Here is a 27,779-nt window from a genome sequence, read left to right on the forward strand (position 1 = left end):
ATACCCACTCACAGACCCACTCAGATACTCACACACCCACTCACTCACAGACCTACTCAGAGACTAATACATCCACTCACAAACCCACTCAGACACTCATGCACTCACTCCCAGACTGACTCACATGCTCATGGAGGCACTCGCAGACCCACTGAGACACTCTCACAACCACTCACAGACCTACTGAGACACTCACTCAGACACTAACGCACCCCCTGAAAGACCCACTCAGACACTCACTCACACACTCACTCTCAAAGGTTACAGGCTACAGTTAGGAAATTAAATTGATAAAACCTAAGCAATTCACTTAAAAACCCAACGGTTACAGGGACGTAATAGTTAGGAAACAACATTAAAAAAACCTTTGAAGCTCACTGAAAAAAACTAAAGGTTACAGGGACTTTATAGCTTGACTCGGATTTCACTTGTACAAAACCATAGAAATTCAGCAGTTATAGTTACCTGAGCTAACTATAACTTAAATTCCCACAATGCACTGCTTATGACCTCACATATTGCATCACTCATGACATGGTCAGTGACATCACTGGAAAAATCAGAAAATGGTGTTTTCTCCATCTACTCATGTTTGCATATAATTGTCGGCATGTGGAGTCAATCACTGGTGCACAGGTTAAAAACATAAGTAATTTGAAAATAAGTATACATCTTGATTAGCAAATTTACAGTGAGCCATGTATGAGGAGGATCTACTTACCGATTGTCCATTCTGATCAGTGTAATCCCACAGAGGAAGCTGAAATAAGCAATAAAAATATGATTATTTTAAAGATGACCTGGCCCCGGTAGAATAAAAGTGAGATGAGTGAAACTTTTTAGGAGGCAATCCAAGAGCAGCAGGAATTTTCATGAATCGTTTCTGAGGCTGAAGTTAGATAGCTGTGACGAATATGAGATTCTGCCATGGATGTAAAAGCAACTGAGAGGCTGACCATGCTCCAGTGCCACACAATTATTTATAAGCCTAGAAAATACCACACCATTGCTTTTCCACCACATAATTTAAAGGTACAATTTAGTCAAGTAAACTGTAAATTTCACATATTATTTAAGCAGTAGAGAGTTTTGTTTATGTATCTAGTGCCAGTACCGACAAAGACATTAAGACTACGCTCATGAATCAATATAACATTGTTGCAGACACAAAGTGAATTATTGTCACAAAATGGTATTTTGTCAATGCCCTACATCTTGAAATATAGCAAGATGCTGGGAGTTAAGTCCATAAAGAGGATGTGAAAGCTAGTTAAGAGTTTAAAAACTTTTAAAAGAAAAGTACTTCCTAGCCAGTCTGACTAATATATAAACCAAAAAGGAAAATGTATTGAAAGTACAATATATATATTTTGTATGACAATAAACAAATTTGCAACCAGTTTTACGTACTACGGGGCTGATTACAATGTCGGGCGGAGTTCCCTACACCCAACATCGTCACGGTCAAGGGACCGACCAACACGCGGTCCCAACCGACTAATTAGGATGCGACTGAACACTGTTCGGTCGCATTCCTATACTGTACAATGGGAGCATAGATTCCGCCCGTAAACCAGCTGGAATGCAGGCTCCCATTGTAAAAGTGGAGGTGCAGTTCAAAGTGCCTGCCAATAAACAGGGGGACAACAGAGGTGCCCCCTCGGCCTCCAATAAGAGGTCGTGCACCCAGGGGGGTTCTGCTGGGGTCCCCCAAAGTTGAGTTGCGAAAGCCTTTCTGTGTCAGAAAGACCAGCACGGAAAGGCTGACAAACCCCGACATCGTAATCCCAAGGGCAGAAAGGTTCGGCCGTTGGATTACTGGCCACATTCCGACTGGCAGAATGACCGCTCAGATTCCTTTCTTACTGCCTTCATCGTAATGAGGCGGTCAGAAAGGAATCCGACTGGCATTTTACGATGTGGTCGGGAAGGCTCTGACCGATGATTGGAGCCTTTTCTGACCACATCGTAATCAGCACCAAAATGTATAATCTATTATTAATGTAAATCATCTATTATTTCATCAATATTAAAACATGTCCCTAATGAGATAACAACCCCCGCCCAACACTGGGCGCGCATTATTCAGGAGGGGTTCATTGTGATAGTTCGGTTCTCCCCTTTATTGGGGGGTATGCTGCTTGTTTTCCTCCACAACCAGTGAGTAGTACAGACTAAGAAAGCTGATAATTGCACCTTGATGGTTGGAGTACCTGTGACACATTTCTTTGTGCTTTCTTCCAGTTACAAACATTTGACCCCAATGCTGGTTGTGCTTGCCGAATGGAAAAGGTATCTAACAACTGCGGAGCCTGTAATATTTCATAAATATGGTCCTAGTTTGTCATTGTTTGGAATCCATAACTCAAGACTTCAAGTGCATGTGTGAAATCATTGAACACAGTTTTCATGTGCTATTGTTGGTGACTCTTTGAAAATAAGTAAGACTTTGGTGCATGACTGTGCCAAGTGGACAACACAGTGCAAAGAAGACAAGTTGAAAACGTTCTGAATTAAAAAAGACTTTGGTGCCCCAGAGAGGTTGATTTAAAGTATACAGAGAAAAATATTAATTTTGAGCACTTTGTCAGTAACTCTAGAGTTGTGGCTTAACAAACTGAGACTGCTGAAAGTTATGAACCTTGTTGCTTTGTGTACTAATTATTACAGAGCTTATCTCTCATTCGAGTTAATTGCGGTTGTGATCTATGCAATGTCCATTTCATTCAATGATGAATTAGATGAACAGTAATCTTAATTCCTTCCTAGCTTGTGATTGCAAGATTTTATACATATATAATTGTATTAACACAATGTAATTAACATATAGTTAAATCAAGATATTCTGTTGAGGACATTTGTTTATGCTAACAATAGCTAATGTGGGCCTTGTCTGCAACCATCTTTTTAGCATGTAATTATTTTCTTAATTCTGTCTTAATCTGCACACATATGATTCATGGCCAAGCAATTTTGTATACTCAGATCTGAGATGTCATGTCCCATGTTTAATATGATGATTTATTAGGACTCGTGGCACACTGCTCTTTTGAGGGGAGTTGTTCCCTAGGCCTCACCTATTGAGACCACGGTGTGATTATCATGAGAATTTGTCTTTGTATATTACATAACAGTATTTCTACTGACTATTTAGCTGCCTGAAGAGCACCAGGGGTGGGAACAACTTTATGTGAACCTGTGGGATAGTGCCGACTGTATCGTCTTCCTATAACCTGATTGGTCCAATTCATGTGATTTTAATATATTTATATTCAGGCATGGGTTACACTGTATTTTGCATTGTAAAAGAAATCTCTTCTTGAGGGTGTGGGGTTCATTCTCCCCTGATATTTAGGAGGACACATCATGTTGGTCTGAACTCTGATTTATGACTTCTTTTATTGGAGCTAAACCTTATTCTGTTCTGCTGCTCTATAATTTGCATTTGATTCAAAATTCATGCTATTAATTAATTGGCTGACTCCTAACCATTTAATGTTGCTTTCTGCAATGATCTGACTCCTTCAATAAGCCTTCATGTTTTAACTTTAAAAACTAGTTTTCATTGCAAAAGCCTAACGTGCTTTACAGTTTGCGTTGAAATTTGCGGGGACATTTGAGGAGCAACAAAATTACTGTTCCCGGTCCATCAGAAGTGCTTTAAAATTGACATATTAAAATAAAAATAGTGGCATCACTTGTATTTCTTTCACAGTGTCCTAAACTCACATGATTAGCACATAACCTTAATTCGGATTACTGTAAAACTTTGACCTATCCTGGGGGTTGAGTGAATACTTAAGGCGATGTTAGTATATCAGTAATATTATGTAATATGCTTGATGTGAAATAAATTACTATAACAACCGTACCCCTTGAAATTTTAGATCTACTTCCTGGCGGTGCTCATTTCCAAACAGTTTCCCAATATTTGGTTATTCTGAACTTATGTATTTTATTCTAATTGTATTTATATAACGATTACTACCACTGACAAGGTATTGAAGTGCTTAATGCTGGGCAATATGCTGCTGTAGAATCCAGGGTTTGTGGTTAATCCAGTGGATATTGTTGGTGATTATGTGTGTTTTTTTACACATTTTTTATAGTGCAAAATTGGCCCAAAGGCTGATTTTGGGTGAATATTTGATCTAATAATAAGGAGATTTGGAACTGCCTGAAGATGAACCTTTCTGAACATCACGCAGTTTTTGAGGAATTGCAAGGATCTAACATTTACTTACAGATCACATCTATCTTGGTGCCAGTGAATTAAAACTACAATAATGGTGTTAGTGTTAGACATAACACAAAATGCTTGAACATCAACATAGAAAGCAAGGATTTTAACTATTTTCAGAACTTAAGGTGGTGATTATCACCACTCAAATCACTTGAGAGGGAGTCCTACAACTGGAAGTTCTACCTCAAAGTTCTGCAGATAAAATATTAGACATGTAGGCATAACTCGAACCTACTATTCCAATGCTGCCAGGTACTTATTTCTGAACGCTTTCCTCAATATGCAAAGCTGAATCGTGATGATGAAAAATAGAGAGGGCAATATTTCCTGAGATGTTTATGCTGAAAAAGCAGTTCTTCAATGCTACAGCAATTTATGGGCCTGGAACGTTTCACATTCTACTGTTTCCGAGATTTCTGACCGCTGAGATGTCATAGAGCCCACCATGAAAACTGTGGCGGTGAGGAAACTAAGGGGGCCCTACATTGCCCAATGTTTCCTCAGAGCTTGGGGATGCATGCAGGGGGGCACATGTTGTGCCCCTTGTGTGCATGCAACCTCTTTTCCAGTATGACATGGGCTTTACAGTCCATGCCATGCTGGAACGTGGGGAGGCTGTTCCACGGTGTTGCATTTCTCAGGCTCTCCTATGAGCCTTTGAAAGGCAGTGCCGTGGGCGAGCTGCCGCAGGACAGCCTGACCTGTATTTCCTCGGAAAACGGCAGGTGGTCCCAGTAAGGGTTTGGTGGGGTGGCAGTGGGGGCCCTGATGTAGCAGCCCGCTGCCACACTGCCAAACTCGTAATCAGGCCCTAAATCTAGGAAAAGATTATACCATCAACACAACAGGTAACTAATGATATAGTTAACATTAAAAATGTTGGCACAAAAGTGAAAAAGTTTGAATGATATTTTTGGGTTCCCAAAAGAGGCTTACGGGATTATAATATTCAGAAGTGTTAGCTATGCAGTTATGAACAATTAGTAACAAAGTATAAATGAAGTCAAACTTGTATTCAAAAGTTTTAAATAATTTTAGTTGGAAGGATTACAGAGAAAGACATAAGTACTACACACTGCACTCAAAGTAGGCAAAACTATGAATTATTACCTTAGAATTCCTAATTAGATGACAATGAAGTATATTGTAACACTGAGCTGTATTTTTAAAACTTTTTGAGACACACATTCGCTGCTACAATATGAGGGTGAGTATTTACCTGCTGGGGCTGGCCTTCTGGTGCTGCCACTTGCTGCTGTACAAGTGTCTGCTCTACTTGCTGCAGTGCTGGCAGACTCCCCTGAACAGGAAGCTGCTGCCCTGGCTGGTGGGGTTCCTGGCGGACTGGTGTTTCAAGCGGGGGCTGCTGAGGAAGACTTTTGGCTTGCAGTCCTGGTTCTGGCGGCTGGAGTGGGATTAGTTGTGCAGGTAGCGGTGGAGGATGAACTGGCACAGCATATTCATACTGCACACGAGAAGGCAACAACCAGAGAAACAGGGGTTAAGACGCTAATATAGCCACGAAAATGAACATGTAAACGTATTGAAATGGTTTTAAAATAACTGAAGCTCCTACCTTTTAAGACAAATACAACATTTTGATAATACTTACAATGCCATTTTAAACAGTGACAAGGGAGAGAGTCGGGATTAAAAGAACCCCAGTGAATGTCTGCTGGTGGATTAAAGAGGCATATGGTGAAATCAAGACTACACAACCTTGGTATTCGACACTGTGATCTTTGATAGTGCTGGCTGTAGGCTTCTGAACTTATTCTTTTAACTGCATAGGCATAAAAGATGTGCACACATTGCACACCTATAAGAGGCTCCTGAGGGTAGATTTCTGTGAATATTTGCTGACATTACATCGCATACATTCACAACGCAGTATTTTACATCGCGTTTGTTACAATACAAGTCGTTAAAACGACTTGCGCTAGAGCCGCTGGAATTAGGAATAGTATGATTTATTATTCCAACTCCAGCTTACGTAACAGTAGAGAAGGTGTTGCAATACTAAATCATACTATTCCTTAGTGTTTAGCGCCATCCAGCGCAAGTTGTTGTAGCAACTTGCGTTGTAATGACCGCGTTGTAAAGCTATTGCGTTGTAACAACCGCATTGTAAAGGTCGTTCTCCTTGCTGCATACTAATCAAACTGAGGCATTTCAATCAAATATTAGGAGGCCATAACGTATAACAGGGCAGTCCTCACAGACCTGCACTGTTTGTATGAGGCCTGATAGATTGAGTGGTATATTTACAAGAAAATGCTGGAGCACGGTGTTATTCCAAATTTGCCAATGCTGCGCTTTGACATTTTCAAAACGCAGGGATGCCCTGTATTTACAAAAATACGGCACACCCCTGCATTTTCCCTAGAGTGGGCTCTAAAAAAGCCAACTAGCGCCGTTGCAAGCACCCTTGCGCCATGTGGCAAGGGTGCCTGCGCTGCAGGGGCGATTGTTTACATGTAGGAAGGGTCACCATCTTGCACATAAACAATCAATAATGGTGATTTGCTCTTTCTATGTGTGCTGCAGAATGCAGAATGAATAATTTTTCCTCCTATCACCATTATAAGAGCAGATATTAACTAGCGTTAGTTTGTGGTGGTGCACTAGCCTTGTAAATCTGGGGTGGCATAAAATACAATGGTCGTTGCGGTGGAAACCCTAAAGCAACACCCAGTGCCCACCCCTTTGCAGCAGCAGACTGCAGCAGAAAGGAGCATATTTACAAGGTGGCGTCAAGCCAAGTTAAGTGGCTTAGCACAACCTTGTAAATATGGGGACTGGCGCAACACCACCAGAGCGTCAGAAGAAGTTCTGCTTCGGTGGAGGTAGGGGCTTGTAAATATGTGACTTAATGTCATGTTTTTTTCCCAAGTCCGTAGGCAGTTGTTTGTTACTAAGAAGTTTAAATGTTGGTTACTGTCAAGTGACACTAGTATGTGTGTCTAGGGTACTATTGCCCTCTCATACGATAACTAGGTTACTCCCTTTGCACGCTTTAGTTTCCAAGGGTAAGGGGGCCAATACTTCAAGGCTTCACTTCTTGAGGTAATTGTAGATTTCGAAATCAGATCCAGTTTTACACAATAATCACACTAGTTGAAACTGGAACTTCTGTAAAGAATGTGGTTTTATTTACAAGTAGATGGTAAAATAATCTGACCCCAAAGTCAAAGTTTCAATTTCCATTGAACAGGGGTTCGTGGGTGTGGTGGTCAGTGACACACTGCAACATAAACATTTCTGCAACAGTTCAATATTTAACTCAGTTTGCTTCTTCCTTTGGGAAATCTGGCACTTCTGCTGATGTTTTCCCTATGGTAGTCTTCAAATATCTCCTGACCTTCCCTTAAATCTCGTTGCCGGTACAAACCACCCTCAACTCTTTTTTTCATGAGCAAATGTACCCGAAGATCTTGTGAACTCATATATCATGCTGCTCTTGATTAAACCTTCTCAGCAACCTCAGCTATTGCATGCCGATTGGCAAACAGAATCCTCCTGGATAACGTAATTGAGGGAGCTCCTTCAATACAACTTGAGACATTGGGCCTAAGTAATATGTTTCAATACAACTTAAAGACATTGGGCCTGATTACTATGCCGGTGGGCCGAACACTGATGGCATGTCTGTGTTTGTCCCACCTACTTCTGCCCATGTGGTCTGCCCACTGCATTACGATGCGGCGGGCAGAGGCATCAGGAGGAAGGACCATTAGCTGCAGTTCCGATGGGTTCCTAGTGCCCGTCGAGGCATCGGAAATGCTCATGATCCCTTAATGAGGCAGCTCCACCGTCAGCATAACGATGTAATTTTCCAACAGCCTTTCCATGTCTGCCTTTCAGACATGGAAAGGCTGTTGGAAAATGACTTTAGGATCCCCTAGCATGGACCGTCCGCTATTGGGAATGGCCACATAGTGCAGGGATGTTCACAAACATCCATTTTTCAATGGAAACTTGTGATGCAGGTCTTTTGCACCTCCCACACAAGATTCCATTGGAAATTGGATGTTTGTGACCACCCTACGGGCAGTCGCATCCTAATCCTGAGGTCAGAACAGCCGACCTAATGTCGGGCCGTTCCAGACCGATACAGTGTCGTGCGGCCTCATATCCAACAGACATCTTAATCAGCCCCTATGTTAAGGCTTGTAACTTCCTAAAATGCTTAGCTCAGTTCCAGTCCATGAGGGATGAGTCAGGCTCATCATATATGGCCCCATCGAATAACTTCAATAACCAAGGATCAGAATCTGGATTTGCCTGCTGACAAATGAATTGCTTTTTAGATGATTCCTCATCTACCCTTCTTTGCATTATTTTGACAGTGGGCTGCAAGACAACCCCTTCAACAGCATATTCTTTCCTCCCATGTGACCTCCAAATCATAATGACTCTACCTTTCTCCTTATCCTCTAACCTCTGACATGCCACCTCAGACCACCTCCCTTTCTGATTGAATATTGCATTTGACTGGTTCAGCTATGCTGGCAACCTGTAGGTACAGATGAAACTAGATCCACAATCATTACCCTATAAAACAGAAATCATGTCTGCTGGATCCCAACTTAGCAGGATGACTACTAAGATGGGTGCCCAACCCACCCCTGAACATTAGCTGAAAAACAAATTAATCATTTTTCATTTGGACTTCAGCATTCCATGACAGATACATCATGGGGTTCAGGTGATAATTTCTCTTATTTGGATTTTCTAATATTCTATATCCCTTTCTGGAAAGACCATTAAATCTATGTGTGTGTTCTAGGCTTGGGCCTAACATTTGGGAGTAAACAACCACTCTAAAACCCCTATAAAAACTAAATATTCCAGGTGGCACTGCACAGGATCTTCTGAAGTCCAGACATATCCCAAGAAATCTTATGTGGACAATCAGTTTTTATTTAGATCAAAGGAGGCACTGTCAGAGAATGCAGTGCTAATGAAAGGTGTGTTCATAAATCAATATTCCCCATCCAGCCACCAACTGGCGCTTCTTTTTTTAGAAGGGGAAAGAAAGGGTAGCAGCAAATGGTCTAAAGGCTGTTGATTAAAGGGACATAGTGCAGTCTGTCGTGTTTCCAGACAGGTCTAGGCCAAACACCATGGCACCTTTTTGCTGCTTGTGTGATCTTTAAAATGTGCCCCATAACTTGTCACTTGTAAAACGGCCATTTTCGACATGCATTCCTATTTGGCAGAAACAATCAATATCTGGATGGTATTACAAGCAATAAACCGGCTGGAGCGTCCCTTGACCCTTGTCAGTATAAAACTTCATTGATGGCTAAGGAAGTAACTTGTCCTTCCATTACTCATATGTTTGGCAGCTTTTTTGTGCATGGGGGTTGTGACTATTGACATTAAAACAAAATACCAATTTGTCCCTTGTTTCAAATTCATCATTGAACCCCTCTGGCCCTCTAAACTGCAATCACATTACTTGGTTGCCACACCCTGCACATCTTTTCAAACATGTAGTGGCTGACCAGCTGCAAGAGGTCAGGGAGAAGAATTTTGGGCCTGGCATGAGCAAATGAGCTGGTGGTCACCTCTGTCCTAGAATAATTGAACTGGATGGTTTATCAGGACAGTGACATATATTATTGGATTTATCAGTAGACTTCAAGACAATTGATCACCCAATTTTTCTCCTGCGACTAAAAAAGTTCCAGATGGGGGCGCTGCTCCTAAATATTGTTGCCTACATTTTGTTTGCAAAAGTATTAATCTCTTGGATGTAGATTTTCTATTACTAACTCCAGTAGGACAAGATTTTTGTGATATATTGTATCTGTAATTTAATTTATTTATAACTTTTTTATTTTGCCATTTGATTAGGACACAATCATTTTGCAGGAATTCTTTATGCCACCATATTCTGGTACCATACTCTTGGTGGTCGCAGAGACGTAATCTCTCTCCACATTTCTACTGCATGGAGCAGATTTTATGTTCTTCATGAGAGAGGGGTCCTCTGAAGGCTTCAAAGGATGATAAGGGGGATTACCTATCTCTCCAGCTGTCTGGCAGTCATCGCTACTGGTAACCATTCGCTGCTGTCTTAAGTTGAATCCGAAAGAAACAAAGTGAGAATGAGTCATCTACCTATTTGTAATTCGGTTACTTCCAGTCTTCTTCCTTCTATCCCTTATGATGTACTTCAAGGGCTTGGAACACACAGGGTGTTCTCAAAGAACCCTCACTCACCTACCTAGTAGATGGCATGCTTCATTATTGGGTTCTCACCCTGGTTGCCGAATGCCACTAGGGTATGCTGCAACGCCAGATTACTGCGGAGCTGTGTTTTTTGTGTTGTGATTCCGTGATGTAATGAGGTGATTTTAAAATTGGCTTGGGAATCCCTGTGATCCTTTATGTCATCATTTTTATTTGAATGTTTTTAGGTGTTCCAGGTCAATAATAAAAATAGTGATGGATATGCATGGGATAATTATGTCCCATATATCCTTATTATGTGGTCTACATGTTTCAGCCACTTTAGGTAGCTCAGGAGGTGAACGTGGCTTTCTTCAGGACCAAGTATTTGTTGAATATGCACGCGTGCTAAAGCATGCAAAAGCGAGGATGTCTGTAGTCAATACTTACAAACTCCCCGTGTTTTTTCGGCTACGATACGTCTTGTATTGTATCCATTATTAGTAGTGGTGAAATTCTTCATGGGGTGCTGCTTAAGACGTGGGCTTCTCTAATCAAAATGTTTTATATTTAGCCTCACCGTCCATGGCACCTAGATCGGTCCCCGCAACCCTGTGTCTATATTTTGAATCTGACCAAAAGGAGATTTTTCTGGCACCAAGGGGCATATGCACAAGAAAGTAGCGGAGCATGGGTTAGCTAAAAATGTTTGTACGCCACACTCCATCACTTTAGAAACACAGAGATGTGCCATATTTACAATAATACAGTGCACCCCTGCGTTCCTTCTTGCACAGGCTTTAAATTTACTTGCCTAGTGCCAACACAGGCACCCTTGCACCATAGTGCAAGGGTGACGTGTTAAGGGAATGATTCTTTGTGTGTAGGAAGGTGTCCCTTCCTGCACATAAGCAATCTAGAATGGTGATTTGTACCTTCTAAGTGTGCTGCATTGTGCTTAACGCCGCCTAGTAAATAAGGCTCAGGGTTTATTGCCACAGGAACGTCCTAAAAGTGAGTTCCTGTGGCGATAGGTGCTTGTAAATATGCCCCAGTATCCATAACGTTTGGGATATCAGTTTGTGGTCCTGTTCTATGAGTACTTTCTTGACTCACTGTGAAGAATGTAGGTGACCTAACTGATTTTTCTATGGTCAGCCAAAGCACGCCAGTTTCTAAAATTTGCTTTTTATCTGTGGTTGCTGCTGTGAGTTCTTCCGTTCTTGACCTTTTCTCACAAGATATTAGTGATGAATGCCTTGGTGCAATCAGGATTGGACCTCTAAACTGAAACTAACTTGTTCTCTCTAAAAAATCCCTTTCTATGAGTCAACATATTCAAAAAATGATGGTGTGATCATCTTGGGAACAAGGATAGTCAAGCTGTCTTCGTCACCAACTGCATTGACTACCAGTCAGGAAAAGAATTATCAACAAATCTCTTTGCATCATGCACACAATATTTTCCCATACACATGCCTCTGTAATAGTAAAGTGGATAGCCTCATTTCAATCCGCATGATAACTTGCACTCATTTCTCATATTTACAGGTCCCAAGGCCAAGTGGACTAAAATTGAATCCACGGTCCCGAACTGTTGACTTGCAGCCCACTTCCTCTAAAACTGACTGAGGAGCAGCTCGTTTTCAGGAAAACGATTGAAACATGTTTATTTGACAAGTGTAGTTTAAATTCATTGTTGTGCGCCAACTACTCCTAGTGGCACTTCATTAAAGCCCCAAGAGAGCCCTGAGGTGAATACATGCATTCAATAAATACAAGTCTGGGTATATTGAGGAAATATAGCCACTCCCCAGATAGTACTGACTGTAGGGGGGGTGGCAATGCCCTTTTTCCCAATGAAAAACCCCAAATGAGTGCCAGCTACGGGGCTCGCAACACTGAAAGAGGACGCTCTTTTGCATTGTCAATAAACAAAAAGGTACCTAAGGTAGCCAATTGATTAATAAATGTAATCCGATAGATTAGGTTCAAATTTATTTTCTATTATATGGATTGCCATGCCAAGAGTGGCTTTCTTATTTGAAGTTCCTTGGAATCCTCCCATATGTGCATAAAGCAGAATGGAATCTGGCATGAGGCTGAAAACATTTGTACAAAACAATTATGTAGTAGAAACAAAATTGTGATTGAGGCAAAAGATATTTACTTGCTGTGCCAGGAATTTCAAAAGATCGTCAAAAATACAAAGACCACCACAGGTGATATCTAGTAAGAAGGTGAGACTGAAGGTGATTTCTGGGCCAATGTCAGGGTATGGCCGATATGTTGATGAAAGTAATGGCAATATTGTCAGGAGCAGGAGTTATTATTTGGCACTTGTACAAGAGATCCCTCTGAGGGAGAAGCCACATTCTATGATTTAATAACTGGTCACCATTATTTGGTCCAAACATTCTTGCACTGAGGATTGGATTCTTTTTTATTCCGCTTTAATGCAGGTCCGTTTGAAGTTACGAGGAATAATTCTGCCATGCATGAAACTGATTTACAGACGCGTGCCACACATTTCCAGAAATTGACAGGCAACCAACGCCAGTCTAAAACGTTTCCTGAAATAGGAATTTGTGATGGCACTCCATTTATCAAACGCAAATCATTCTTGTCCAAAATGGAAACGTTTGAAAATAAGACTTAAATCCATTGGGAAGATCCGCTTCTGTAAGATTTTTATTTCAGGGCTTTCGTAAATATTTTTGATGATGCCTATATCATTGCTGCTAACCCTTGCTTGTCAAGCAAATTGGTATGACTCTTCAGTTCTGCCCTGTTTAAACCTATGGTGATCCCTAATATTGTGCATTTAGAGGGGAGCGCATTCCAGTACTTGAAACTAAGTAGGATAAGGCTTGCCCCCATCTAAAGGGGCCTTCCTGCAGTGCTTAATTTGTGCATGTTGTTGCAGGTGCTATGCACCAGCACCTATTTTTGGGACCATTAAGTAAGTAAGTAATTTATTATGCATAATTAATTAAAATCATTGCATATGGTAATCATACAAAAAAGAAGCGCAATTTCTTAGTAATAAAACTTCTGTACATTTAAATTACAAGAAATACTTTTCTTAAGATCAGAGAGTGTTATACAATTATAAAAAGGAAAAGTTAATTCTTAAAACGTGCAAGTATTTTTGGGACCAATCTAACCGTAGAATTTTACCCAGATCAACAGGAGGTGTTGGGCGGAGAAATAATGAGGTGTGCGACATGAAGTGAAACCAAGACTAGGATGCCCTGGTGTTCCGCAACCCCTTAATTTGGTAGCCCAGGTAGCAGACTCCTAAAAACCTTTGGGCTCCCCTATTTTGTTTTTCGTACAATTAGCCCTGCCTTCTTGGACATAAGAATACAAAGCTGCATTTCTCATTTAACCAGATCAGTTTTATCTTCAGTAGTTTGGAAGAAGCCCTACTAACCTGTTGTGTTTCATGCTCATGTGGTCTTAGTGGTATCCAAGGATAAGCAGCAGAAGGCCCATGCATCCACCATGAGGGAAACCGGTCACCAAATCCATACTTGTGTTAAAAGTAAAAGAATAACCAAGAGTTAGAAACATTAGAAAGACGTTCAACCGCAGAAGTTGCAACAAATTGACACATACGATTTTCCAGTGGTGTGTGAATTTGACAAAATTTTGACAAGCCAACGTTACAGTATGAAAAAATAGCTGGGACAAAAACATTCTGCAAGAGATTTTTCCTGCATAACCTGCTTTTTATCGCGAACTCCAGCAAAATAAACTTTTTCAGAAAAAAAAGACATCGCAAAAACTTTTTGGTGTGTAGTTCTGATATGCGGCAATATTGAGTAACTGGAAGACAAAATTCATGAAATTGTAAAGTTAGTCAGAATCGCAAACCTTGGAAAGCGAAATGTTCAATTTGCACAAACTAAGGGGAATATTATCAAGACAGCCGATACAATTATCGCCGCTTTAGCGGCAGAAAACTGCAGCTGAAACGGCGATAATGGGCTTGATAATATGCTCTATGGAATTCCAATTGAAGCCCATGTTAGATGCCCTTCACATCTAACATGGGTTTCAATTGGAATTCCATAGAGCATATTATCAAGCCCATTATCGCCGTTTTAGCGGCAGTTTTCTGTCACTAAAGTGGCGATAATTGTATCGGCTGTCTTGATAAAATGCCCCATAGTTGCAAGATGTCAGTGTCTACAGTGCAATCTTGTACCTTGCCCCACACCCACATCTTAAGTGTGGTTCCTCTGTTTATCAGCGGGATAACTGGCAGACGATAATTAACAGTGGAGCAAATTGAGTTATTTTATTTCTGTAAATAATATTTATTTCATGGAACGTTACTCAATCGTTTCATATCTACTAAGATCTGCAAATTTTCAAATTAAACATCCAACTTTTGTTTCATGACAATAGTTCATATTTATACTTAGACAACAGATTAGCACGTGGGAAAAACGGCGCACACGCAGGAGGCGGTCCTTTGCAATACTAAAGGGGCGTTTCAGAGATTATTTGCTAGAGGCACAACTTCATGCCAATGAGCTCCTGGCAAATTAAATCCCGCCCCTGACCAGTTGCTTATTGCATAACATGTTGGTGGAGGCAAAGAAGAGCATTTTAGGGACCACTTGTAGTGTGATGCATAAATATGCCCCCCCCCCCCAAGAGATTTCACACTCTTTGCAAGTCCAACACTGAGAAGGTGCAGGAGAGATTAAACCCCTCCCTCAGATGGGACCACTTGCTGGTGTCTTGAAGGTTGAGGTTGAGTCATATCTAGTTTAGACACTTTAGAGTTGGCTTTGGTGGAGAACAGATATGAGACAACTGTAATGAGTGTGTTTATTTTATTCTAACCACCTAGGAGATGCTCGCTGTTGGCTACCAGAGCTGCCTATTGATTTTGCTGCTTTAAGATTGCATGTTAACTCAATTCTGAACTGTCACTCAATATAAAACGCATGTGTTCTGGCATGGCATAGGCTGGTGAACTTTGCCTAATGGTTTACCGTGTACACCCAGACCCTTACTGCAGTGCAAAACAATGACGGATGCTGTCATGGCATTGTTCCCTTTGCTGTTAATAATTATTCATCATAGATGGAATTTCAGCAGGGTCTCCCACCTTTTTCCCTTCCCTTCCAAATAGAGTGAGTACCAATCATTTAGAATAAAGATAATATCTAAAGGCATCAGTGCACTGCAGAGCCTGTGGTAAGGCACCAATTACTGAGTCTCCAAATAATACATTCCAGTAGGCTTTCAGGATATCCAGAATGATTACTTATGAGGCCAATTTGTATATGATTAATGTAATTGGAGTTATCTGTGTCTTTAGACTAATCGGTCTGAATACCTTACTTCATTTTACTATCCACTGGCTTGATGCGCCCAACCTTAATCAGGTGATGTCTTGACTTTCTTTTTTAGGATAAAATAAGCACACACCCTACAGATCTAACTGAACAGTTCGTAGCAAGGACATCTCCAAACTGACTCCTTGCATCTACCCTCAGTATTTCTTGAAATGAGGAGCACAGAACCAATCATATATATACTCATTCAATGCAGAGGCAAGGGAAGAACTTGACACAAAGTACCCCCCTACTCAAGCACTAACCAAGACACCAGATACACAACATGAGGGATACAGGATACTCTAGGGAATTACACTGAGAGAACAGAAGCACACAACATCCATCAGGTAATTCATATCTGGTGGCATCACCCTCCTTATTCTCACAAGGTACCAAGCAATCTTTCATAGAATTCACACTCTGCCCTCAAGGGCTCTTCCAGCATTCCCCACATCTTCAATACCTTCATAAGGTTGCAAAACATAGCATATCCAATCCTCCTCTCCATGTATTCTCGCTCTCAACAAGTAACCCTTATCTGCACACACATTTTCTACTGCCTAGCAGTGATAATGCTACAATCGTGTTTTATTCTGTAGGGTTAGATGTCTCTTTCTCATTTTAGCATCCTTCATCGAGAAAACTCATGCTTACCCTACCATATTTATGAGTTGCGATTCTGCCACCACAAACTTTTAAAGAGGAATTTCCCTGTAAAGGGATATGACTTCGCACCAATGGGTAACCTCCAGTTTTCCATTATGATGTGATTCTGTCTTTCAGTCTTTGTGTTGCTTTATAGTCCAATTTGATTTTAACATTCTCGCCTTTAGTGATGTTGCTTAAGACAGAGGGATATCCCTTTTTACTAAACACCTCCAAGATGGATCTGGCCACAGATCTCATGGATACATCACTTGCAAAGCACGACTCTGCCACTGATTAAACACAATCTTAATGCTTGGATTCTAATTATCCACGCAGATAGGTCTTAACCCATGCAAACTCACACACTTTTAGGGTAGATCAGGAAGCAATTTGATGTAACATTCAACACATAGGGCCAAATTACGCCTACAGCAGTCCTATGGATTGTCGTAGCTGTGGTGGCGGAGCGGGCACCACTGCACTAGAGGTCTAACTGCCCTATTACTACTTGGGCGGTCGGACCGCCAATACACCACCACAACCGTCAGGGATCAGAGTGCCCTGGCAGTGGTGCAGTGGTCTTGAGTCCCCAATATGCTTGGTGGGACACCTGGATCTAACAGAACCTCCAAGCTGCACAGAGTGGACGTACATAATATACAAAAAGTACAGTTGAGCAAAGACGGAGGCTTCATCATGTCACTGACTAGTTTAGTTTATGTCCCTGAGTGTCATGTAAGATCAATGTAAATTAGATTTTGTTCACAAAGGCATGTAGATCTGTTAGTGAGAAATGGTTACCTGTGGCCTCATGCCCATTCCATGTATGTTTATTCCATTTGGACTCCCGTATGGTTTCATTCTCTAAAAACAAAATATAGATCAGTCTTACATAGCAGGAAAGCCATTCACAATTATTCTCAGACAACCATAAATTTGCAGTTATCATGTTTTATCCTCCTCTGACACAGAAGTTGCGAACCATCTACAATGACTATTATATCTCTTTGATGGTGAGGCTTCTTTCACTCCTCATTTTTTTGTTTAAATATCTTTATTAGTTTTAAATTTCCCCATTTGCTCATGGTACATATCATAACAGATCTTCAGAAAACAAAAATTAAATAAGAGCAGTGTTTCCAAATATACATTGCATTTTTGTGTCAGTATTGTTGCGAGTAAACCACTCAGACTATTGCAGATCATAGTACAATGCGTTACAACATACACATTTTTCATCGAGTGACTATCTCTCCTAACATCCCCCTGATCAGCAGACCTACATATCTCTCCACAGTGCTTAATCGCCCGCGGAGAGAGAGGAGTATAACCAAGTGAGAAGTGAGGGAGAGAAAAAGATGCCAGTGCTACTTAATAACATTTCCTATAGCAGTAAGGCCACCCATATCAGATTGTCTTGCGAATGACAAGTGTTGAAAACAGTCTTCAGTGGCCAGTACACCAGGCCGACGAGCGACTTGTGCCAAAGGGAAATAGAAAGGATAAAAGCAGATACCCCAATAAATTAAACCTTTTCAATATAAAACTATAAACAACATAATTAAAAGGCTGCCTTCTAAAGACCGTTCTGGAAGTCATTGCATTATAGAGTATGGGACTTTTAAATGCAGGAGGTATGGCAGGATAGAGCACTGGGGACTTCTTTCACTCCTCATGAGGGGCGTAGCTGTCATTTGTGCTGCGCGATTGGTGGGACAGTGACCCAGGGATTTGAGTTGCCCTCTACACCCTAGTTGCAGCTGGATTTTCCTAGCCAAATGGGGAGCAGCAAAAATATCAGTCAGCTGTCTGTGGGAAGGCTGCTGTGAGACTCCATCTGCCTACGGACACCATTAAACGTGTTCATTGAGGTGAGTTCTGTAGAGCGCTTGTACAGTAGCCGAGCAGGGCCATGGCCTCAGAGACTGATGCTTTTACCACTAGAGGCCAATAGACAGCACCACTGGAATTATGCAACAGGGGCGGATCAAATTCTGTGGCAGGGTTGATTAAACTGTACGTAATATGGCATATTTTATGATAGCATTAATTGATTATTTTGACATTTTTATACATGCTAACATGGTCTTTCATACCGTTTATCACCCAAATTGAGCAATATGCAACAGAAAGGCGGTCAGTTAACATTTGTTAAGGGCCTTACTTGTGTGGCAGTAACTCGTTTTTAGTAACTTTTGATCAGTTAAAGCTAGAAACACGTTTTTTTGTTAAAATCTGCAGATTATGCAGAAGCAAATGATGGATTATGTGGCAAATGCAGCAAATCTATGTTTATGTGGAAATCACATAATTCCAGTGGCCCTGACTGTAGGACAATAATAGTAAGCAGGTGAAAAAATGCCCCAGAAGGTATTTTGAGTAATTGCTTAGCCAGTGCACAGGGTATCTGGCAATTTTTATTATCTAAGACCTGTTGTCCTGCTGTGAGGTATTAAGTTGCACTCATTCCGTGCAGAGGGCCAGATTCAGCAAAATGTCATGCATCACAAAACAGCAAGACGACTACAAAGATATGACACATTCCTGCTCTCTCCCTGCGCTGGTGCACTGAGTTCTGCCTACCAGTAATGCAGGCACCTTTGCCCCATGCTGCAAGCAGTGGCAGCTCCTCCGCTAAGGCGGAGGAGCGTCGCCCCACTGCTATTTAAGCAGTGCACAAAAGAAAAAGAAAATATAATAACAGGACATTATTATCGTTTTATTTTTCTATGCGGCACTCAGAGCGAGCTGGGAGTGGGGCTGGGCTTTGTGACGCCAAGCAGAGTGAGGAGTTGTTTGCACTCCTCTCAGTGCACATGACAGCTTGGCCGTCATGCGTACTTGGCACAGCCACTGCCTGAGCATCCAAACAGGATGCTCATACCAATCAGGATGCTGCTTCTGCAGCGTCCTGATTGGCTGAGAGAGCCTGGAGTGCTTCCAGTGCCATAGCCGACCTGAAGAGGATGGAGGAGAGGCGGCACAGCAGCGAAGGAAAAGGTAAGTTTATTTTTTTATTATTGTTATTTTTTTAATCCATTTCCACCATACACCCTCCCACCCCACCACCCACGTTCCGAGGTAGCTGCCACTGGGTGCAAGGTTGCCTGCTTTACAGACAGCATTTTTTTGTGCAGTAAGGGACACCTTCCCGCAAAAAATCAATCCTTAGAGGCATTTTCCTCTTTCTAGTGTGTTGCAGGCACACGTGTAGAAAGAGATAATAACAAGGATAAATGAAGATATTTCTCCTTGTTACGCCTCTGTTGGGAAGGCATACCATTTTGATGTAATCCCAGGTTTACTACCCTTTGTAAATCTGAGATTGCATCAAAATCCATGGGTGGATGCATGGAAACGTGGACGGTCCATCTATGGAATGCCTTTTCAAAACAGAGAAACGCAAGGCAGCGATTTGTGATGCCTGGGGTACTCTGGATTTCCTAACCCATGCAGAGCTGAGTGGGTCAGTAGGTCCCCTTGCATCACCTTGTGAAATGGAAGGGCAATGCAAACCCTTAGTATATCTTTCCTATAGTTTTACTATCTGGGGTTTAGTAATTTAATGCACCAAACAGCTACAGTGAATGATGGCAATAAAGCCATTCGATTTTTATTCTGATTAATACCCTTCAAAACTGCTTTCAGTGTTTGCCTAAACTTGATATCTGCCTCGTGCGGGGCAAAGCAGGCCAGCACGCATCCGTCATAGCCCAGAAGAGGCTGGACCACCACCATAACATCTGCTGTCGTCCAGCAGGATTTTCTCACGAGCCACGCAAGTAGAGTTAAAGGCTGCATTTGCTGCTGAGACATTTCTATTTCTAGTTGTTCTGGCCGTGGTTCTAGATCTTAAGCTTATTAACATTGTAGCCAACGTAGTCATGGGGAAGAGGAAAGTGGATTCAACAAATGTTGCTGATCAACGGCCAAGGACAAAAAAGACCATTTTATTTTCTCAGTATGGTAGTGGGGAACCTCACGGAGGAAATTTAGAGTGTGGAAGACCAGCTGGTCCTAAACAGCTGCAAGGTCGACCCTTTAAGGGACCAAGCAGAGGCTTTTTCCATTGAACCATTAATTGAGGGTACTTCCAATTTACGTCGCTCACCTCACAATCCTAACAATAAGGTTGCGCCTGTAAACCATACTCTGGACTCCGAATGTGTAACAACCTTTAAACTGATCAGAGCCTGTAGGGAAGGGGCCAGGTCCAAATGCAAAAACATTGTAATGTCAAGCAAGTCCCAGTCTAGAGACAAATTAGGAAGGGGGTGATAAAGGGGATCATGTCTTATCTATGGGACCTTGCAGTCATCAAGACCTTCTTTTAAAATTGAAAACGCAAATATCGACTGTTTTGATGCACTCAATATACAAATTGTTAAAATGGAGGAAGGGGTGGGGAAATTGGGAGAAACTGTGGGGTTCATACATATGCAAATGGTAAATCTCTTGGGTAAATAAGCTCCCCTGGCCATCACTGCCCATAAAGTTCCCCTACAAGGTCCCCTTAGCAGGCATTACCCATCCCGTTTGTTAGAGACCAACATGGGGCCGGGGACTTCTGGCAATATAGCTGATAACACAGCTAATGTTACTTCATTACCACAGAATGTTCAGTCAGCTTCCTATGCAGCTCAGCCCAGTGATCCTACTGATAGGAATTCTCCCCTTAATAACACTCGGAGTGTAGACCATGGGCAACCAGGGAGGGCACACCATCATCCTGTTGAGGTTTTTTCAGGGGATAAGCACTGTGATGTGGTCATTCAGTTGCCACAAGCATATACACCCTATGTATTATTGATGGCTTATGTTCCCCCCTTAAGGGCAAGGAAACTGAACATTATCTGCAGCTCAAAAACAAAGTCACACATTGGCTGACGGGCAGGGTAAACCTTCATCAGTCCTTATATGAAGAGATTTATCATGGTCCAGAGAGTGGGCTGGTTAGGGAATTCCCATTAAACATTCCCATGCGAATGTACAGTCATAAACCTTTGCAATGCAATAAAGGTGGGTTATATCCTTCACAATCTTAGGATCAGTACTGCACCGAGAAGTAGAAGCGCAGTACTCCCCCTTTGCTTTTTCTACAAAATGCATAGGGGGAGTCTCTAAGAGAGTGGCAGCTCAATCTGAATGTGCCATCAGTGGCAGGGGTCTGGTGTGCACCTTAGCATTCACTTTAAATCACTGATTGAGTTAGATGACCCAGACTGACTGGCCCCCATTTTAAATTCCTTCACATTTACAGAATGCTTTAAAATTTTCCATTATACATTTAGCTTTTTCATTTACATATACTTTATTAATCTGCTAATATTATTTAATTTTCTCAGCAGTCACTGATCCGCTGAGTAAGCCTTGCCAGGGGTCCCCGGACAACCGGTTAAGAACCACTGAACTAGAGCATTAGATACTTAAGTTGTGCAGAGCAATTATGAACACATCAATTAAATTAAACATTAGGCCTTAGATGTAACTAACATTAGGCATATATCTTGGACATCTGCCTTGGAAGAATTCATTTCTAGATTTAACCCCAATTAAAGTCAGGTTTTCTGCTTTTATGATTTATCACCATTGAGTATCTTGGTTTACTGTCCGTCTTGCTCATTGCTGCACAGTGACTAATCCTAAATTGTTTATTGTAAAAAAAGAAAAGTGAAAAATCCTGTTTCTTTTCTTATTAATTGGAAAATCCAGCAGTGAAGCAAGCTCTAGCTCCACTTTTACCCAGTGACAATTCGTGTATGATCTCAGAATTCCAAGATGTTATGTTTCCCCAAAAGAATACAGCTGTTTAAAGCAGCCAAATCTCCCTCTAAAACACTGGGGAGAAACATGAAGAAATCGTGTTAGAAATATATACTTCGGCATGTTATTCCCCAAAACCTTGTAATTCCGGTAATTTACATTCCCCTAGATGTATGGGGCCTCCTGCTAATGGTAACTTCAGAGCAAGAAAATAACAGGAATTTTTGGAGGCTGGATTTTTGGAGAGCAGGATAATGTCCCACAATCCCACAAGTTTGAGAGGGACATGGGAGCAACATACCTCATAGCTCATGCTGGCCATTCCTGGCATCCCACCTTGTTGAGGGTAAATCTGAAACAGAAAAAATGTATTACGTGTCCATCTTTTTTCAAGTCAACAAGAAGGAACTATTTACTTTCACCAACTGTTCAATGCAGCAGCTAAAGCTCTAGCATTGGAATCGCCCTGCTAGTTCATTACTTTTTACATCAATGTTGAATTCTGATTCTGGGAGCTACTTACATACCACCCTTTTCAATATTAAAAACCACCTAAGGGCAGAAACTATTGTTTGTAAGGATTTTGTGATACTGTAAATAAAAAAAGTGTTTTGTACTTGGAAAATGTGCCAGTCTTTTTTTGTAGTAGGTTGGTGGGACACACAGAGCCCGATTCACAAAGGTAAACTTAGACCTGAGGTCTAAGTTTAGGCCTGAATTCTAAGTTTAGACTTCAGGCCTAAAGTTAGATTTCAGGACTTAAGGTGTAAACTAAGGGCCCGATTCACAGAACTAACTTAAAACAAAATCCTAAACTTACTACCATTTTGGTATTCACAGAAGGCACTTACTCATTTTGGTATTCACAGAAGGCACTTACTCATTTCGGTATTCACAGAAGTTAGGAGTCCTAACTTTAGGACTCCTAAATGCCTTCTGTGAATACCGAAAGTCTTATAATTAGGATTTTTCTCAGTTTAGTAGTAGTATAGTTAGGACTCCTAACTTTAGGACTCCTAAATGCCTTCTGTGAATACCGAAAGTCTTAAAATTAGGATTTTTCTCAATTTAGTAGTAGCAAAGTTAGGACTCCTAAATGCCTTCTGTGAATACCGAAAGCCTTAAAATTAGGATTTTTCTCAGTTTAGTAGTAGTATAGTTAGGACTCCTAACTTTAGGACTCCTAAATGCCTTCTGTGAATACCGAAAGTCTTAAAATTAGGATTTTTCTCAAACTAGTAGTAGCAAAGTTAGAACTCCTAACTTTAGGACTCCAAAATGCCTTCTGTGAATACCGAAAGCCTTAAAATTAGGATTTTTCTCAGTTTAGTAGTAGTATAGTTAGGACTCCTAACTTTAGGACTCCTAAATGCCTTCTGTGAATACCGAAAAGTCTTAAAATTAGGATTTTTCTCAATTTAGTAGTAGTAAAGTTAGGGATCCTAACTTCTGTGAATACCGAAGTGAGTAAGTGTCTTCTGTGAATACCAAAATGAGTAAGTGCCTTCTGTGAAAACGAAAATGGTAGTAAGTTTAGGATTTTGTCTTAAATTAGTTCTGTGAATCGGGCCCTAAGACTTTAGGTCTAAATTTACTTTTGTGAATATTCTGTCTGCTTTGTCGTATGTTGAATTTGACAGATTGGGCCTCATTTAAAGTACCCTGGTAATCCCAATTCTAGTTGAAATTGTGCCGAAATTGGTATTGCAATGATTACAATGTTTGAAAAATAAAGACAGGGGGGAAGCTAAGCGCCCTGGAAGTCTTTTTATATCATTTACTGCAAAATGGGACAGCGTGGACATTGCTGCAAGCAGTAGAGCAGGATGGGAAGCTAAGCTGAGTTTCATGAAAATGGAGGTAATTTAACATGTTTCTTTAGACTCTTGATGAGACGTGCTGCGGGGTGTTAGGTGCCCTAAAAGCAAGCTAGTGATGCGTGTGGGAAGCACGGGACGAATGCATTGCCTCCATTCAGATTTGAAAGTATGATGTCTTGAATGTCAGCTCTAAAGTCACTTTCTTTGAGTAATGGTTTCACTTCTATGAACATGCATTAGCTGGTAGGATGTTGCACTGCAGTTTCAAATTCAAGGAGCATCTCAAGCCTGGGTAAGAAGGTCCCTGTTCCTGTATTCTGCAAGGCAGTCAACAATGAGTAACATTTAAAGGAACAGGGGGGCATATCATCAAGGGCATTATCGCCGCTTTAGCGGCACTTTTTACCGCTAAAGCTGCGATATTCCTATCGCCCTATAAACAAGGCGGCGCTAACATGCATTAGCGCATGTTAGCTGCCGAATTTCCAGCGCTTGGCATCTCAGCGATAAACATCGCTAATGTGATGCAAAGTAGGCGTGGCTGTGAAAACAACATGGGAAATTATCGCTAAGGCAGCTTCGCAAAGAGCCTTAGCGATAATAATCATTGCGTTAACTATGCCTTAACGCAGGAATTTAACGTCTGTTAAATTCCTGACTAAGGCATACCTAACATTGGAGGTGGATTATGGTGACACGACCACAGGGTCGTATCACCAAGGCTATCTCTGTTTTGAGTGCAACATCGCTGGTTTTCCAGCGATGTTGGCCAATTTCCCTGGATATTGCTGGAATATTATCGCCCTGGAGTAACGCGTTGTTGATAACGCGCTAACCGGGAGATAAATTCCAGCGAGAGACGGCGATAAATATAAAAGCTCTAAGCGCGCTTTGCGATATTTATCGCCGTCTGTTGCTGATATGCCCCAGGGTTCCCAAATTGAGAGATGGAGCACCTGTGTGCCATGAAGGTGACTTTCTCCCTGGACATTTTGATGAAAAGAGGAAGTGATCCACCAAGGTGAACAAAGACATTTTAAATGACCACCATCTGTCCAGGAAAGGTGCCAACCTCTTCCTGATTTTGAATATGCAGTAAATAGCAGATAATTTGTGGATCCCTTTAAACCTGTTTTGCTGTTCGGTCAAAACATAGGGCAAAAGTATTTCTAGAATGGCAGTGTGGGTTGTAATTCGCAAAGTTGCTTTTCTGCACTGCACAAATCTTAGGTTATACAAACCCTGCGTCCTTGCTGTGCTCGGATTTCCTCAGGGTAGTTGATCCGATGTGTCTCAAGTCTCACATATTCAGCTGTAATTCCAAGAACAAATGCTAAACAGTTTTTTGGGGCATAACTCTTGATGAATTTGGTGTTCTTGATCAACCTTATCCAATATTAGATAAACTCTCTGGGCTCATGGTTCACTCAACCATGTCTGATGCAAGGATTTGCTCCATTCTAAGCAGAGTGAGATTCTGCTGCTATGAAATGCTGCCTGTGCATGCAGATGTAAATTGGTCTTGTTATTGAGCTGATCTGGATTACACTACTAAGTAAAGTAATCTTTTAGGTATCAGAGGATTCAATACTTACTGGTACAGCAAAGCTTGTGCCAATGAGGCACCAAACCACAGCCCAGAGTCCCATTTTGCATAGATGTATCTGTAACACAAACAACCAGAGCATTTGAGAACCAATTGACTATTCACAATGCTGAAAAGATGTCAGATAATGCGGACGTCATTTAAAAATATTATGGGAGAAAGACAAAGTGTGGAATGTATATTTTTTACTTAAATTTTCTAGGATTATTTCCAAACATGGCTCTATATTTCAGCATGCTCTGAAATACATCTATATGGCATTCATGTATAACACTATCAACAGGCTTTTAGTTAATGAAATACATATAAAAATAGTCAATATAACTCCCTTTGATTTCTTTACCATTAGTGTGACCATTTGTTAGAAATGGAGGTCTCTAATTGGCAGAGGTATGCACCTTTGTCCTAGTAGGAACCCTTGCTTCTAGTCAGGGTAAGGAGGATACACAATTTAGATAACCCCTGCTCACCCCCTTGGTAGCTTGGCATGACCAGACAATCTTATCCCAAAGGTGATGTGTAAAGTATTTGTAGTCAAAACACACAGTTGCACAGTGAAAACACCACAAATGGACACCACACCAGTTTAGAAAAACAAAGTATCTTTATCTAAACCAAACAAGACCAAAACAGAAATTCAACATAAATGTATCAAATTATGACTTTAGAAATGGTATTTCAAAAATAGAACTTGTAGAAACAAAATAGCTCCAACTGGAGCTGTCACGACATTGTGACAGGAAAAAATCCAAAGTATGGCGCTGACAGCGAGGTGCGAGATGTCGAACACGGAGTCACACGGACTACCAAACAACAGTACCTTGGAAACCGAAGTCTATGGATGATGCACAACATCGTGGAGGTGAGGAGTATGTGCCAAGGTTGAGGCTGGTTCCCTGGTTGCCATGAGGAAGGCGAGGGGTTGTGTCCCCGAGAAGGCAACGTATTGAGTCCAGGACAGGGGAAGTTAGGCGCGTTGACGGTGAGGCGTCAGTTCCTGTGAGGCAATGCGAAGTCAACGAGTACATGAAGTCCCCCTCATCGGTTATCGGCTCCACGAAATGGTATGCAGGCGCTGGTGGTGACGGCATCAGTGTGAGCACTGGTGTCGGAAAGGCCGATAACTGCAAGTGTCAGCATTCGTCGGAGGGCGTCGGAGCTGAGGTGCAGGCAGGGCAATATGTTGTGCACTTCACAAGCAGTGTCCCCGGCCTCGGTGCAGGTCACGGCATCACAGCGTCGGAGTTGTTTTTCTTGCTTTGCAGCACTCAGGGACTGGAATTGGCGCCCTTTTGAAAACAGAAGCCCCAGCGGAGTTGAGGTGCTGGTCAGTGGGTTGCAGGTGAAGTCTATGTGTCCTTGAGACTTCCGAAAAAGGAGGCAAGCACACACCAGCCCTTAGAGATTCTTCTCCAAGCAGGTTCACAGTCGCAAAGTTCCAGTCTTTGTCCTCTCCTTGGCAGAAGCATCAACTGCAGGCAAATCCAGCAAAGCACACACAGCAAAGGGGCAGTACTCCTCCTTATAGCTCCCCAGCTCTTCTTCTTGCAGAGGTTCCTCTTAAGTCCAGAAGTGATCTAATTCTCTACGGTTTAAGGTCCACTACTTATACCCCATGTTGTCTTTGTTCTATTTGAGGCCAGGGTATCTTAGCCCAGTCCAGACCAGTTCTGTCCTCTCTGATGCAGCAGGGCCACAGGGGGTGGAGAAAGTATTGTGCAAAGGAGATACAGCCTTTTTGGGTCCAAGTGAAACTACTCCCACCACTCTAAATGCACCCAAGGTCTATTCAACTCAGCTATGAGTCACCCAGGATAGGCAGGAAACACCTCAACCCCCCTTGTGGCTGTCTACAGTAAATGCACATCCCCAGCCCCTGCCACTCCACACCAGACAGTCAATACACAAAACAGATGAGGCACACAGAATGGTTAACAAGAAAACAAGAAAATGCCTACTACTATCTGAAAAGTGGCATTTTCAAACACACAATTTAAAAAACCATTTGCCTAAAAAGATGTGTTATTAAATTCTGAGATCAAAGAGCCTAAACTCAATTTCTCTATCTGGTCCCAATGGAAATGTATGCTTGTAAGTTGTTGCAAAGCACCTCCCATGTTAGTCTATGGCCCAGATAGCCTTTCAATAGTAAAAAAAAT

At 41.6% G+C, this 27,779-nt stretch overlaps 1 protein-coding gene across 1 annotated transcript in view; it reads right to left on the bottom strand.

The window, feature by feature from the left end:
* The window catches only part of AMBN (ameloblastin), a 67,703-nt gene that overhangs the window by 25,927 nt on the left and 13,997 nt on the right, over positions 1-27,779 (bottom strand). Inside the window, exons 2-7 of the mRNA XM_085640817.1 lie at positions 25,610-25,678; positions 22,496-22,546; positions 17,233-17,295; positions 13,860-13,958; positions 5,463-5,708; positions 722-760 (exon numbers count right to left, since the gene is read on the bottom strand). Coding sequence (XP_085496943.1) covers positions 722-760; positions 5,463-5,708; positions 13,860-13,958; positions 17,233-17,295; positions 22,496-22,546; positions 25,610-25,663 — 552 coding nt within the window. The 5' untranslated portion in view covers positions 25,664-25,678. The remainder of the gene's footprint in view (positions 1-721; positions 761-5,462; positions 5,709-13,859; positions 13,959-17,232; positions 17,296-22,495; positions 22,547-25,609; positions 25,679-27,779) is intronic.

This window comes from Triturus cristatus, chromosome 2_1, assembly GCF_964204655.1.
Source record: "Triturus cristatus chromosome 2_1, aTriCri1.1, whole genome shotgun sequence".
In the NCBI taxonomy this organism is placed as follows: Eukaryota; Metazoa; Chordata; class Amphibia; order Caudata; family Salamandridae; genus Triturus; species Triturus cristatus.